At 40.3% G+C, this 14715-nt stretch overlaps 1 protein-coding gene across 1 annotated transcript in view; it reads right to left on the bottom strand.

The window, feature by feature from the left end:
- The window catches only part of LOC122932882 (membrane-associated phosphatidylinositol transfer protein 3-like), a 787926-nt gene extending 774348 nt beyond the window's left edge, over positions 1-13578 (bottom strand). Inside the window, exon 1 of the mRNA XM_044287536.1 lies at positions 13461-13578. Within this exon, the coding sequence (XP_044143471.1) occupies positions 13461-13494 (34 nt within the window). The 5' untranslated portion in view covers positions 13495-13578. The remainder of the gene's footprint in view (positions 1-13460) is intronic.
- Between the last annotated feature and the right edge of the window lie 1137 nt (positions 13579-14715).

The following is a 14715-nucleotide window of genomic DNA, read 5'->3' as shown; positions in this document are numbered from 1 at the left end:
GAAAATCACAGTTGCTGCATTGTTAAGTTAAAGAACATATAAATTACTGGAGATAAGTCTGGAACTATGAGGACAACACACATTGCTTCACTGTGCATGCTACAATCTATACTAGCTCATTTTATCTGCACAATAAGCAAGCACCCACTGGGGACAGCCCCAGATTGTTTTGCAGTAATCTGTATTCTCTTCAATTTAAAGACACAGCAATGGGTTGTTTCATTATAGGCAATTTTAAAACAGTAAACCCTTGCTGCAGAAGGAGATGATGGTGATTTAGTGGCTTCAGACCTGCTGACAGGTTACCTTTAAACAAAGTGAACAATGGAAAAGAGGAATTGTACCGGCGCACATGCTATTTGCATTGATTTATTAATGAAAAAATATAATCCCTAGGACTGTGATGGCTAACCTCCAGCACTCCAGCTGTGGTAAAACTACAACTCCCAAGATGCACATTTGCTTGGCTGTTCTCAGAACTCCACAGAAATGAATGGAGCATGCTGGGAGTCGTATTTTCACCACAACTGGAGTGCTGGAGGTAAGCCATCATTGCCCTAGGATATATGGGTTGGTAAACTGACAGTCAGTCAGTGGGTATGATCTTGGTCTTCTATGTACAGTATATTGTTGACCTAAGCGAACTTCATAGCAATCATCTTTGTTAATCCAAATTTAAGCTCAAGAATGTTCATTTCTGGCCTGACCACTGTCATAAATTACTTTATAAGTGCTAATAGCTTAGATGAGGTTCACAAGCTCCAGTATAGGAACAGAAAAACATGGAAAAATAATGAGAACCTGGATCTGGGTTATGCTAGTGCCAACTAATGCCATTGACTATAATGGAGTTCAGCAGGACAAAATATCACTATGTGTCCCTAATGGACTTTCTCCACAGATGTGAACCTAACCTTACTGGGCTGTTCGGTAACTACCTTGCTCACTATTGGTTAGTTAAGTGGTGGGGTCAATAAATGGACATGGTCTTGGTCTTCTAAAGGACACAAATCTATGGTATTTATCAGAAATTTCCCAGGGTTTTCATATTCTTAAAGTTCCTGAAGTCAACAAATGAGAACTACTTTGTTTACCCACATTAGATGAAGGGTCTATTTGCTGTCTTTAATGGATGCAGATAGGTCAGCTACCACGCGGGAGCAAAAGAAGTTGTAATTTGATGGAGAAACATTTTTTTCTACTTCGTTAGAGCTATAAATTTTGTACTGGTTAAATCACTTTCTTAAAGAGGACATACAGTGTATCACCACTTTAACAAATGTAAACTTAATACACTTACCAATTGCCACTGCCCTGTGAGTGTATAGCTTTTATTTATTTATTCTAGTACCTCCGTTCTTGAGTTCGGGGCATCGATAATTCTCTCCCACAATACCTGCAGCTGCCACTGCTTTGCCAAAGGGGTCGCTACCAGGATTCTTCACTCAGGGAGTAGTGATTTTATTCCTTCTCACAACACATTAAATGTAACCTTCTTTGTAATGTGTGGCTCATTGCAAAGAATCATTAGAAGCTGCCTGCAGCTTAGCATCTGTGATAACAATTACACAATCGGCTCTATGCTGGTGAGAGAAGTTTACTTAGCAGATCTGATTATTTTGAATGAATTTTCATGTTTTAAAAAATGTGACATCATCAGAGTGAAGATTGTAAGCTCTTGTGGGCAGGGTCCTCTACCCCCCTGTACCAGTCTGTTAATAGTTTCTTGTTAACTGTGTTTTTTATTTCTGTGTAACCCCAGCTGGATGTACAGCACCATGGAATTAATGGTGCGTTAAAATAAATATCAATATTAATAATAATAATATCACTCTCCGTTGAGTGAAGGATCCTGGTAGCTGCTCCCATGGCAAAGTTGGCTTGAGGTATTCTGGGATATAGTTATTGGGGCCCCAAACTCAGTAATGGGAAGGTGCTAGAAAAAAAAAATATCTGAGGTCAGTAATTGGAAGCAGGTAGTTTTTTTACTTTAATGGGCCAAATTAAAAATTGAAATACAGTAAAACCTGAATTACCTCTATAAAGCCAAACCCGTACCATGACTACAATCACCATCATTATGATGGCTGTATTTGGCATATTGTCACATCCTTGATGAGATGTAATCAGTCTGCATTCTGATGTCATTCTATGTTAGAAAAGAGGTTTTACAGCTGATTTTATACTTAACCATTAGGCAAAAGAGTTTTATGTTGATATCAGCTCAGACAATGAGTTGAAAATGGGGGAATGTTGGCTACTGTGGCATAAGAAATGTGTAAGGCCAATTATAATTTTGAGGATATTCAAAAACAGTTCCAAGTTCACACATGGGAAAGACCACACCGATTGGACCCATGTAGGAAAGAGATTTCCACCTCATAGCATTCTGTTCAGTCTCTATGAGGTTACTGATAGTCTACAGCCCACAATTGTTTCTTCTGTTAGTATGCCATTTTATTGGTTTGGTTAAGTCAAGAGTTCAGCAAAGGCGTCTTTGCATGAGCAGACCATGCAATTAAAAAGGTAATGTTTATGATTATGTAATTTCTTTGTTCATTAGTTTCATAACCACAAGACCTGGAGAGGGAAACCAAAGCATGACAGAATAAATGTAGATCAAAACTTTTAAGCATACCCCAAAGAAATTAAGAAGCAAGAATACGCTGCTTATAACTGGAAGCCAAATTCACATCTTTCGAGGTTTCAAACAACTGGGACTGCACTGAGAAGGACATTTAGTTCTCCGATATCTCTATTAAATGATTTCTCAGAAAAACGGAAAAGGATAACACTGGAGGGCAGGACCCACACATACAGAATCAGTCTCATATCAACCCATCCTCTATAAGAACACTTATACAGTAAATGACAAAAATGATTATACCGTCGACTTTCCTTTCATCACACAGCACACCTTCTTTGGGATTGTTTTGTTATCAGACATAGCAATATTGAAGGGAAAGACAGCATTTTCATTGAAGCCCTGGATCTTGGAAGATAAATACCTACAAACAACACTGTCCTTAAAAAAAGTAATGGTCACCGTGTCACCCATATAATAGAAATCATATAATGGTAAATTGCATAAAAACTACTCAGACATAAAAACATGTAAAATACAATAAAAAAAACATCAAGGTAGTAGCTGGTTGTTCTCGTAGGTGATACAGTGATCATGCATGGGAAAAAAACATGTCCTTATAAACACACTGATAATCTCAAGAGGGCAGTTGTAGTGTAGTAGCTAAACTAGTATAAATGAATGAACATCACTATACTATAATACTGTACATACTAAATGCAATTTCTACACAAGCATAAATCCAGTCAATATGCATACAACACAATACATTGAGGCACCCTAAGCAACTACCATATCAGATCCTAACATGGAGTTCCTTACCGTTATTCTCAAACCTCCTTCCTGAGGGGGCTTAAAGGCTAGTATGATAGATGACACATGGTGGGTGTGGACCCTGTGACATACTTAGCTTTAAGATCTCAAACCATGAAGTTATCTCAATGTTATCAGACACTCCTGGTCAACTAGTCTTGCAGGTGAATAATCAGCTGAGTTGGATTTTGAGGGGATTTGCAGCCAATGACTATTATTTCCCTTAAGATATACACTTGTCGAAGCTGTCTGGATGTTCTCCCCTTCCTATAACCAACTACATGTACAGCCAGGTCCATAAATATTGGGACATCAACACAATTGTAAAATTTTTGGCTCTATATACCACCACAATGGATTTGAAATTAAACGAACAAGATGTGCTTTAACTGCAGACGGAATCAGGTGAACGGTGTAGGAATTGCAACAGTTTGCATATGTGCCTTCCACTTGTTAAGGAATCAAAAGTAATGGAACAATTGGCTTCTCAGCTGTTCCATGGCCAGGTGTCTGTTATTCCCTCATTATCCCAATTACAATGAGCAGATAAAAGGTCCAAAGTTCATTTCAAGTGTGCTATTTACATTTGGAATCTGTTGCTGTCAACTCTCAAGATGAGATCCAAAGAGTTGTCACTATCAGTGAAGCAAGATGCAATTGTAACAGAAAACTGCAGCACTCTCCAGCCTTGGTCTTTTCAAACTTTATTCACCAATTCAATGCAACGTTTCGATCTATATGATCTTTCTCAAGCAATTGCTTGAGAAAGATCATATAGATCGAAACGTCGCATTGAATTGGTGAATAAAGTTTGAAAAGACCAAGGCTGGAGAGTGCTGCAGTTTTCTGTTACAATTTCATCTGGATTTGGGGAAGCACTACACTGGCTTCTGATACAGCGGGCACCACCACAGTAAGGAACAATATTCTACTTTTTGTAGTGCTGCTACATTTTTTTTTATCAGTAAAGCAAGCCATCATTAGGCTTAAAAAACAAAACAACCCCATCAGAGAGCTAGCAAAAACATTAGGCATTGCCAAAACAACTGTTTGGAACATTCTTAAAAAGAAGGAACGCATCTGTGAGCTCAATAACACCAAAAGACCCGGAAGACCACGGAAAACAACTGTGGTGGATGACCGAAGTATTATTTCCCTGGTGAAGAAAACACCCTTCACAACAGTTGGCCAGATCAAGAACACTCTCCAGGAGGTAGGTGTATGTGTGTCAAAGTCAACAATCAAGAGAAGACTTCACCAGAGTGAATACAGAGGGTTCACCACAAGATGTAAACCATTGGTGAGCCTCAAAACCAGGAAGGCCAGATTAAAGTTTGCCAAATGACATCTAAAAAAGCCTTCACAGTTCTGGAACAACACCCTTTGGACAGATGAGACCAAGATCAACTTTTACCAAAGTGATGGGAAGAGAAGAGTATGGAGAAGGAAAGGAACTGCTCATGATCCTAAGCATACCACCTCATCAGTGAAGCGTGGTGGTAGTGTCATGGCGTGGGCATGTATGGCTGCCAATGGAACTGGTTCTCTTGTATTTATTGATGATGTGACTGCTGACAAAAGCAGCAGGATGAATTCTGAAGTGTTTCAGGCAATATTATCTGCTCATATTCAGCCAAATGCTTCAGAACTCATTGGACGGCTCTTCACAGTGCAGATGGACAATGACCCAAAGCATACTGCAAAAGCAACCAAAGAGTTTTTAAGGGAAAGAAGTGGAATGTTATGCAATGGCCAAGTCAATCACCTGACCTGCATCTGATTGAGCATGCATTTCACTTGCTGAAGATAAAACTGAAGGCAAAATGCCCCAAGAACAAGCAGGAACTGAAGACAGTTGCAGTAGAGGCCTGGCAGAGCATCACCAGGGATGAAACCCAGCGTCTGGTGATGTCTATGCGTTCTAGACTTCAGGCTGTAATTGACTGCAAAGGATTTGCAACCAAGTATTAAAAAGTAAAAGTTTGATTTATGATTATTATTCTGTCCCATTACTTTTGGTCCCTTAACAAGTGGGAGGCACATATGCAAACTGTTGTAATTCCTACACCGTTCACCTGATTTGGATGTAAATACCTTCAAATTAAAGCTGACAGTCTGCAGTTAAAGCACATCGTGTTGGTTTCATTTCAAATCCATTGTGGTGGTGTATATTTATGGACATGACTGTATGTGTAGATGAGAGCAGCACAGATAGCCTTGACAAATGATTTTCTCCAAGACGCACATCACCAGGATGAATCTCAAACCTGATGAATCAATTCTTCCATCTCTAGATGTGAGCAAGCAGGTTTATGGGAAAATTGCAGAGCAACCATGGGCGGCCACCACCTAATGTCTTAAAATTTTCATGCAATGAGGGTTCTTTTCAAAAATACCTTTAATTTTTCTTACTTAATGCTTCCACATAAGTGTACCTTAATTGTAATTCTGCCTGTATCATCATCGTGCCTATGCTACTACCTTATTACCATATATCAGCTTAACTTAACTATCAATTTGTTTTCAAGGAACGGTTTTCTTCATTTGCACTAACTGTGGAAGTTGTTTAATCTTGTATTTAAAGTCATCAGCAAGGAAAAAGCAGTGGTTCCCTCAACCATTCTGCTGAATAGATTTGCATTGGATAGACTGCTGACTCTAATCGAGGGCAAATTGCTCCGCTCCCAGTAATGCTCTGCTGCTGATTGATTAGACCATTGTTCTGATCCTTTTTGATGTGTACATAATTACAAAGTGGCACAGCATTGATAGACGATGCTCACAATGCATATAACAGGGTTATATTTTTGAAGATTATTCTTGGTGCTTGGGAGGCAATAAGGACAATCAACCCAGACCTGGACATGGAAACCTGTTGTGAAGAACAGCTAGTTCATTATCAGACTTAAGCCTCATGCACACGACAGTTGTTTTTTGCGTCCGCAAATTGTGTGTCCGCAAAAAAAAACGAATGCGGCATCCGTTTTTTGGGGAGGATCTGTTTTTTTCCACAAATCCCTTGTAATAAATGCCTATCCTTGTCCGCAAATGTGAAAAAAGTAGGACATGCACTATTTTTTTTTACTGAAGGGAAACATGGACAACAGACACAAAACACAAACGGATGAACTATCAGCATTTTTTTTGCGGAACCATTAAAATGAATGGGTTCCCATCCTATCCGCAAAAAAAACGGAACGGAGGCCGAGAAAAACAACTGTCGTGTGCATGAGGCCTTCTAACGATTTCTTTATACAGGAGACACTGTACTATGGAGGTGCTCTCTATGGTTCTTTGTGTGGCACTGTAACAAATGGAACCTTTCAGCAGATACAGTGGATACATGCTGCCCTAACCGCTATCAATAGTGTCCAGTTCCCTCTTTACAAAGAACTATGGGGGAAATTTATCATCTCCCTGCACCAGAACAGTGGCGTTAAAAAGTCACAAGCTACGTGTTTTGCAACTTTCTAAATGCAACTTTTAAAAAAAAAGGGCAGTTTTGATGATGCATTTGCCACATTTCAGAAAGAGGGCGTGGGAAGGAGACGTGACCAGCCGCCACTACAAATTTATCTTTATTTTTGATAGTTTTCTGGCACAAATGAAATCTTTGGCAGCTCAGAGGTTATGTACATTTCTGTTCAGGCGCTCGGACTACCAGAGGATGCACTTAATTTATGACGAGCTCTGGGTCTTGATAAATCTCCTCCATAGTTTTCAAATAAGCTGAGCATGGAGAGAAGTGTCCCCTGGGTGCTTCCCTTCAGCATCTCCCGTCCAGCTTGGTTTCATATACATGTTTCTTCCTACTTGAGTCTAGAGACAGGACTGTCAATAAGGCCGAATGCATACGGCTGTGGATTCCTGCTGAGAGCAGGAGCGCACAACGTCATTGATTACTATTACTATGACGTCGTGCGCTTCATGCCGCCGCTGCACTACAGTAATACACTGGTATAGATCATACCAGTGTATTACTGTAGTGCAGCGGCGGCAGGCCGTGTTTCCACGGACCGCTCATGGCCATGAAACACAGGCGTGTGCATTCAGCCTAAGGCTGAGCCGGGTGGTGAGAAGCTGGAGGGGAGCACCGAGCGGAGAGTTCTCACCATGCAAAGGTTTTTATTTTTAAAACTATGAAGGTACTTTATCAAGGTTTGCTTTTGTACCCAGTCTTGATATCCCTTCCTCCACCAGAGGATGTGCTTTATTTATGACGAGGGGCACGCCTCATGATAAGTTAAGCGCATCCTCTGGAGATCCATGTGTCTCGATTGAAATCTACGCCTTACCAGTGCGATGGCAGAGTAAACATTTAGGCCCAATGGAGTTTAAAAAGTTTTAGTTTTTATGCCAGTTTTTATCATAGTAAATGACCCCCTATGTTTCTTTTTCTGAAACCCTGCAGCATTTCAAAGCACAAGATAGTTTTTGTAATACAGGAGCTTGTCAGTATTTCATGCAGCCCATCGTAAGTGGTGCATGAGGGGCTCCGATATGTTCCTGACTGGAAGATATTGGCAAAGTTCTCAGCTTTTAACATCGGCCTGAGGAATTAGCTAGTATTGTCAGTTGCGTATCATTTTGGTGAATTTTTTGCAGTGAATTATTTAGCCCATCGTAAGAGCAGCAAGATCTGCTGTGGGGTTAATGTAACTTAATTGGATTGCAATTTTATCTGAATTGAATTTGAGGCGCGATTGGATTGGCTTCTATCCCTTGTGCTTGGGAAATTGTTTCTTTCAGCATGAATATGATGACGGGTTCCCTTTAACATCTGCATGCCTCCATATGAAATTGGTGCAGACACATGCACCCCTCTAGGTGCTATATTATGTGTCATAATACAGCCCCGTGCAGTAACCCTTTATACGGTTGTCATGATGGTCTCAGACCACTCAAAAACTGTATGACATTAGTTTTTATTTTATTTTTTTCGTTTTAGCAGAAGTGACAGTTCCTCTTAATTTAAATGTACAGCCGAAATACATTTGCAAGACCAGGGGCAAATTGTTTCAATGTAGGATTTTTCCATTCAAAATTCTTACACCGCACTTGATATGGTTGTAACACCTCGAGAAAAATGATGTCTTGAAATAACTGATTGCAAAGGAGTGGAAGCTAATTCTTGTTACCCTTCCTAGAGGCGATGCTTGCAGCATAGCGATAAAGACAGTTTTCTGGCAGGGTGCGAAGAGTTTACTGAGACTGACAGGGGAGACATTCAGAGTCACATTGAGTGACAGACAGAGAGATGCGGTCACAATGAGTGACATGGAGAAAAAATTGTAGAAATCGCAAGCAGACAGGGTGCTGAATGAGGAAAAACTCAATATCCCAGTTGGTTGTCAACGAATCCCTGCTGCGCCAATAAATTACGGGACATTATATATTATACTGCAAATGCAATCATAAATAGAAGACGCTAAACCGGTTTAGCTTTGAGCCACTAAATGTTGGTTGTCTGAAAAAGAAAGCAAAATCAATGTTTCAAGTCAAGAGAAAAGTGGAAGAAAAACTTCATGACCCAGCAGTGAATTGATTTACAACTGGGTTCAGGAAATATTAAACCTGTCATGTTTCCTATACTCACATCAGCCTTTTCTTTGGTATGTCTTAAAGGGACCATTATAATTACGGCCAGAATAAAGTTCTTGAACCTTAAACGATCCATAAAGTGCCTGTTATTAAAACGTGGGGCCTGATAGTATGCACGGTGAAGAAATACAACTGGGAGGGTCGGGGCACAAAGGGATACGTTCTGATGCTGCATTACTGCTGATTTTATCTGCAATTGAATGCAATCATTGAATGGAAATGCTTTGTAAAGCATTTTTAATATGTTTGATCCAAAATGTATAGACTCTGTATTGCAAATGGGCAGGTAAGTCACCGTTTGGGTTACATATACCATAAAACTCGAAAAATAAGGGCAAGGATCCTGTATTGGAGCCCCTACGGGTGTGCAGATATACAGTGTGCTTTTACCTGAGGTATTATAGGTCTCTACAGGTCCATATGTGAGGACATATAGGGGGTCATTTATGAAGCTGAAATACGCCTGTAGTAGGCATATTTCAGGAACAATCTGCGCCTTTTCACCGCTCACTCCAGGTCTAAAAAAGTAGGCATGCCATGGGTGGGGACAGGCCGTCTCATTTACCATTTTGTATACCTGTTTTAGGTGTCAAAAAAGGTCTAAATGGAAAACAAGTAGGAAGCTGGTTTACATTTACACTGGCACGGCAGAACATTACAAAAGCTTTATATGCAGATAGAGTGCTCCAATATATTCGCAATTGCGCAAATCGGCCAGTCTCAGGAAACTCTAGCAGCATAAAAAATGCAGCAAAAGTGACCCACACCTGTATTGTGCACGCAATACACGCATATTACATTGCCTATTTTCGCAATCAAGAAAATAATAGTGAATTCGGGAATTTATGATGAATATTCGCAAATTCGAATATTGGCCCTGCCGCTCAACACTAGTCTATAATTACCTGTGAAGGACCTTGATCCTTTTTTGAATATGGGCACCACGTTTGCCTTACGCCAATCACTTGGCACTGTACCAGTCCCTAGAGAATCCTTAAAAATTCTAAACAGGGACACAGCAATGACTGAACTGAGCTCTTTAAGCACTCTTGGGTGTGATCCATCTGGACCCGGAGCCTTGTTCACATTTACCCTATTTAACTTGTCTTGGACCATATCTACAGTTAGCCAAGTGAGTATATTACTGGATGTACAGCCCCAGCACCACAAATATCAGCAACTTTCTCTTCTTTTGTACTTACAGAGCTAAAAAAAACATTTAGTAAATCTGCCTTTTCCTTATCTTCAGTGACTGCCCCCCCCCCCCCCTTCCCTCTTTATCTACCTGCTCGGACCTTGGTTTTTTAGCATTTATAATTTAAAGAATTTTTGGGATTTGTTTTGCTCTCTTTTGCCACCTGCTGTTAGTTTTGTATTTTTGCTAATTTTATCTCCTTTTTACTGATTTTATTAAAGTCTTTGTAATCTTCAAATGCTATAGCTGATCCCTCAGATTTGTATTTATTAAATGCCCTTTTTTTAATCTTTTATCGCCCTTTTTACAGTAGCTAAAAGCCATGGGGGGGGGGGGGGTTAATTTTAGCCGTTTATACTTGTTACCTAAAGAATAATTTTTTTGGGCAATTAATGTGGATTTTAAGCTCTCCCATTTATCCTCAGTATTAGGCTACATGCACACGACCGTTCAGTTTTTTGCGGTCCGCAAACCACGGATACGCAAAAAAGCCGCAATTTGCGGAACGAAAAGGGCGGCCCATTGTAGAAATGCCTATTCTTGTCCGCAAAATGGACAAGAATAGGACATGCTATATTTTTTTTGCGGGGCCACGGAACGGAGCAACGGATGCGGACAGCACACAGATTGCTGTCCGCATCTTTTGCAGGCCCCATTGAAGTGAATGGGTCCGCACCCGAGACGCAAAAAATGCGGCTCGGATGCAGACCAAAACAACGGCCGTGTGCATGAGGCCTTATTATGTGACAGTAGCTGCTCCCAGTCTATGCCCTGAAATGCTGCCCTCAACCCAGAGAAATTAGCCTTTTTAAAATTCTGTGTCTTTGCTCTGCCTGACAGAGTTTGCTTCTTATAGTTTAGGGGGAATATAATTATATTGTGGTCACTATCACCTAGTGTTTCTTGAACAGTAACATTTCCAACAAGCTCTGCATCATTACAAATTACCAGATCCAACAGAGCATTGCCCCTAGTGGGAGCTTCTACAAACTGGCCCATAAAGTGGTCCTGCAGCAAGTTGAGGAATTTTCTCCCCTTTGCGGTTGAGGCTTATTCCTCAGGATAGTTCATCAATATAAAATCCTCAGGGATCTGACTCCTGGCACCCTCGCCGTTCAGCTGTTTGAAGAGACTGCAGTGCTCCAGTGAACTTTGCGTCCTCTTCCAACACCTGTGACGTCATGTTCATCGGCCGCATGGCCTAGACGCAACTCATTCACATTCAAGTGAATGGGTCTGATCTGCAATACCAAGTACAACCACTATCCAATTCCAATAGATGGTGCTGTGCTTAGTAAACTGTGAGGACGCTGCAGTGCACAACAGAGTGCCATAAGCTGATGAGTGGGGATGGCAGGACTTGGACCCCCGCAGTTCTGATATTGATGACCTATCCTGAGGATAGGTCATCAATATTAAAAACCCAGACAACCGATTTAACTGTGCATCTATTCTCCCCAGAATCAAGAATAAAACCTTCATAATAAGGTATGCAGAGCTTCACATCAATGAGCTCATAGATTACAATTGGCACCATATTACAGCTCTGTACCACAGTTTAAAAATGATTGCTATGCAAAAACAATTAGATTTCAGTTTTCTAAATTTTTGTTTGATGAAAGCAAACAATTATGCAAAGACATATGAATGATCTTCTCAACATATAAGCTGATTCCTATCTTTACAAATATTTGTAGGTGCATGTCCATAATGCTCATCCAAATCTCAGCTTTAGTCAAGGTTGCTAAAATAGTGAACACTATTACAAATTGAGTAGTTACAAAGGTTCTGTACCTCCAATCTGTGTCTGTGTATGGTGGGACTTGGTGGGTGTAAGTTACATTTTGTACAGTATGAGTTGTTTTTACAGTATGTTTGCTAGCCATTATATTGTTATACATAGTACATGACTGAGCACTGGATTAAAAAAAACATCATGTCTGTCATTCCTACAGCATGTGAAGACTTGTAGCCTGACATCATCCTCTTGTGAGTATTACTAGATAATTACATATAGAAGTTACTTCTTCTAGCATAGGTTTCACAGTTTAGAGAAAAGTTTTATTCTATGAACTGCAAGTCATAGGAATTAATCTCCACAATGGACGTATGTACTGTAGCCCTCCTAGGATCCTCAGCCTCCAGTTTGGAGAAAAGTTCTATTCTATGAACTACAAGTCAAAGAAATTCATCTCCACATAGACATAGATTTATCTACTGTAGCTCCCAGGATCCTCAGTCTCCAGGTTGGAGAAAAATTATATTCTATGAATTACAAGTCAAACAAATTCATCTCCACATAGACAAAGATATATCTACTGTATCCCCCAGGATCTTCATTCTCCAGGCTGGAGAAAAGTTGTGTTCTATGAACTACAAGTCAAATAAATTAATCTCCACATAGACACAGATTTATCTACTGTAGCCCGCTTAGGATCCATAGTCTCCAGTTTGGAGGAAAGTTGTATTCTATGAACTACAAGTCAAATACATTTATCTCCACATAGACATGGACTTATGTACTGTAGGCCTTTTAGATGACATGGTAGGGGGATACACTTTATGACTCAATTTTTAAATAATTCAGTAATATTTGGTAGACATAGTAATAGTCACCAGAACACAAATATACAAACCATAAAGCAATCTCTTACAAGAAGATTTGCATGGTCTAGAAAGAGGTGGCTACTGTATGTGACAATCTATTTCAGCATTACCAATGTAAATCCATCAGTGAGCACCTTCTTGCTAAACCTGGTCTGATTCATGGACCATGGAAATGTTCATACCAGGTGGGACAAGAGAGATCAACTGCCAATCAACAGCAACAGGCTCATGTTCCGCATTCCAACACATTAGTAAAAATTTTTCCCAGCTGCCAATGACTTTGTTTTTCACAGTGACAATGTTCTCGAAGCGGAGATGGTCTCAATAAAGACACAAAGGTGACAGCCAGGTGTCTGCTGCAAGGTTGTGCAATCGGAGGAGAAACCAAATTACACGCTTGTACATGTGATACCTTTGAACAGGTAACAAAAAAAAAAACTAAGTAGTAACAAACAACAAGCTTTCGAGGACTACTTAGATCTCTTCATCAAGCTGATGAGACTTCAAAGCGACATGCTAACCAGAGGTTAAACTGCAGTTACTGTTCCCGCCATGCCAGGTATCAACCCATGTCACATCTCATTGACTCAAACTGCAACCCTACCCGGCAAGAGAAGGCAAACAAGCAGCAGACCCTGTGCCTGCTTTGCTCTTTCTTACCTGTTTGTGGAGCCCGAGCCATTTGTGCGTACATGCAATCACAAGTCTGCTGCTATTCCAGGCTGTTGGTGTCTGCAGGCTTCCCGCAAGCTCCCAGTATTTCTTTCCTGCAGCTGATCTCTGGTTGAGATTTCATAGCAGTGAAAGCTGCTATGTGCTTTATTCTAATCCTCTCCCCCCCCCTTCCTTATTCGAACACGGACATTTATTTAGCTTGGCTGCCTCTAGTGGCTCTGAAGAGGCTGAGATGCCTCACAGGCTTTTATTACTGTAAAACAGACATGTACAGAAACATAGGTAACTGCCGCCGTCTTATTATTTTCTTACCTTTGTCACATAACATTAGAAATGCTTAATTATATTAGAGCAATGACAGGGAAAAGCCATTAGGAGATCCCTACGCATTCCTCTAGTCCACAAGATGTACCTCCAAGCAACATATCAGCTAATGCTACATAATTGAACAGGCAAAAAGGCCATATTTATTTAATGAATTGCAAATCTGACGTCATAGGAAAAAGACCAGAGCAAATGACTAGGAAACTGGCCACCTTATTAAATTAAATAGGGATAAAGAGTTACCGGTACTGTATAGAACGGGAAGTCTCAACATATTATTAGGCCTAGTGGCCAGTGTGACAACTTTCAGTTTTTTTCAATAGATATCGCCACATGAAAACATTTAAAAAAAATGTGTTATAGTAATAGAACAAACCAAAAAGATCAGTGGAATCTGCTCTTGATCCAATAAAAGTAGTCTCAATTGAAGTGTGATTAAAAGTCCATACCTAAAATGCGTTTCGGGGTTTAAAAGTCCATACCTAAAACACGTTCTGGGGACCTGCCCTCTGTTCACTTACAAAGGACAACTGAAGCGGCAAGAGTGTTAGTATGGACTTAATCACACTTCAATAAAGACCGCTTTTATCTGATTAAGCGCAGGTTCCAGTGATGTTTTGGTTGGTTCTACTGTCTGAATGCCTGGCTGAATACCTTCTTTTGTAGATTGTGAGCCCTCAAGGACAGGGCTTTGCTCATGCTAGTTGTATTTGTTTTTGTATTATATGATGTATGAATTTTTCCTTTTCAAAATACAGGGCCTTGGAATTAAAGGGGTTATCCAGGATTAGAAGAATATAGCTGCTTTCTTCCAAAAACAGCACCACATCTATCCACAGGTTGTGTGTGGCATTGCATCTGAACCCCATCTACTTCAATAAAGCTGAGTAGTGATTAGAGATAGCCTTGCGGTTCG

The sequence above is a fragment of the Bufo gargarizans genome, chromosome 3 (genome assembly GCF_014858855.1).
Source record: "Bufo gargarizans isolate SCDJY-AF-19 chromosome 3, ASM1485885v1, whole genome shotgun sequence".
NCBI classification, from domain to species: Eukaryota; Metazoa; Chordata; class Amphibia; order Anura; family Bufonidae; genus Bufo; species Bufo gargarizans.
The sequence above is the reverse complement of the archived record's forward strand: the minus strand, read 5'-3'. Positions and strand labels throughout refer to the sequence as shown.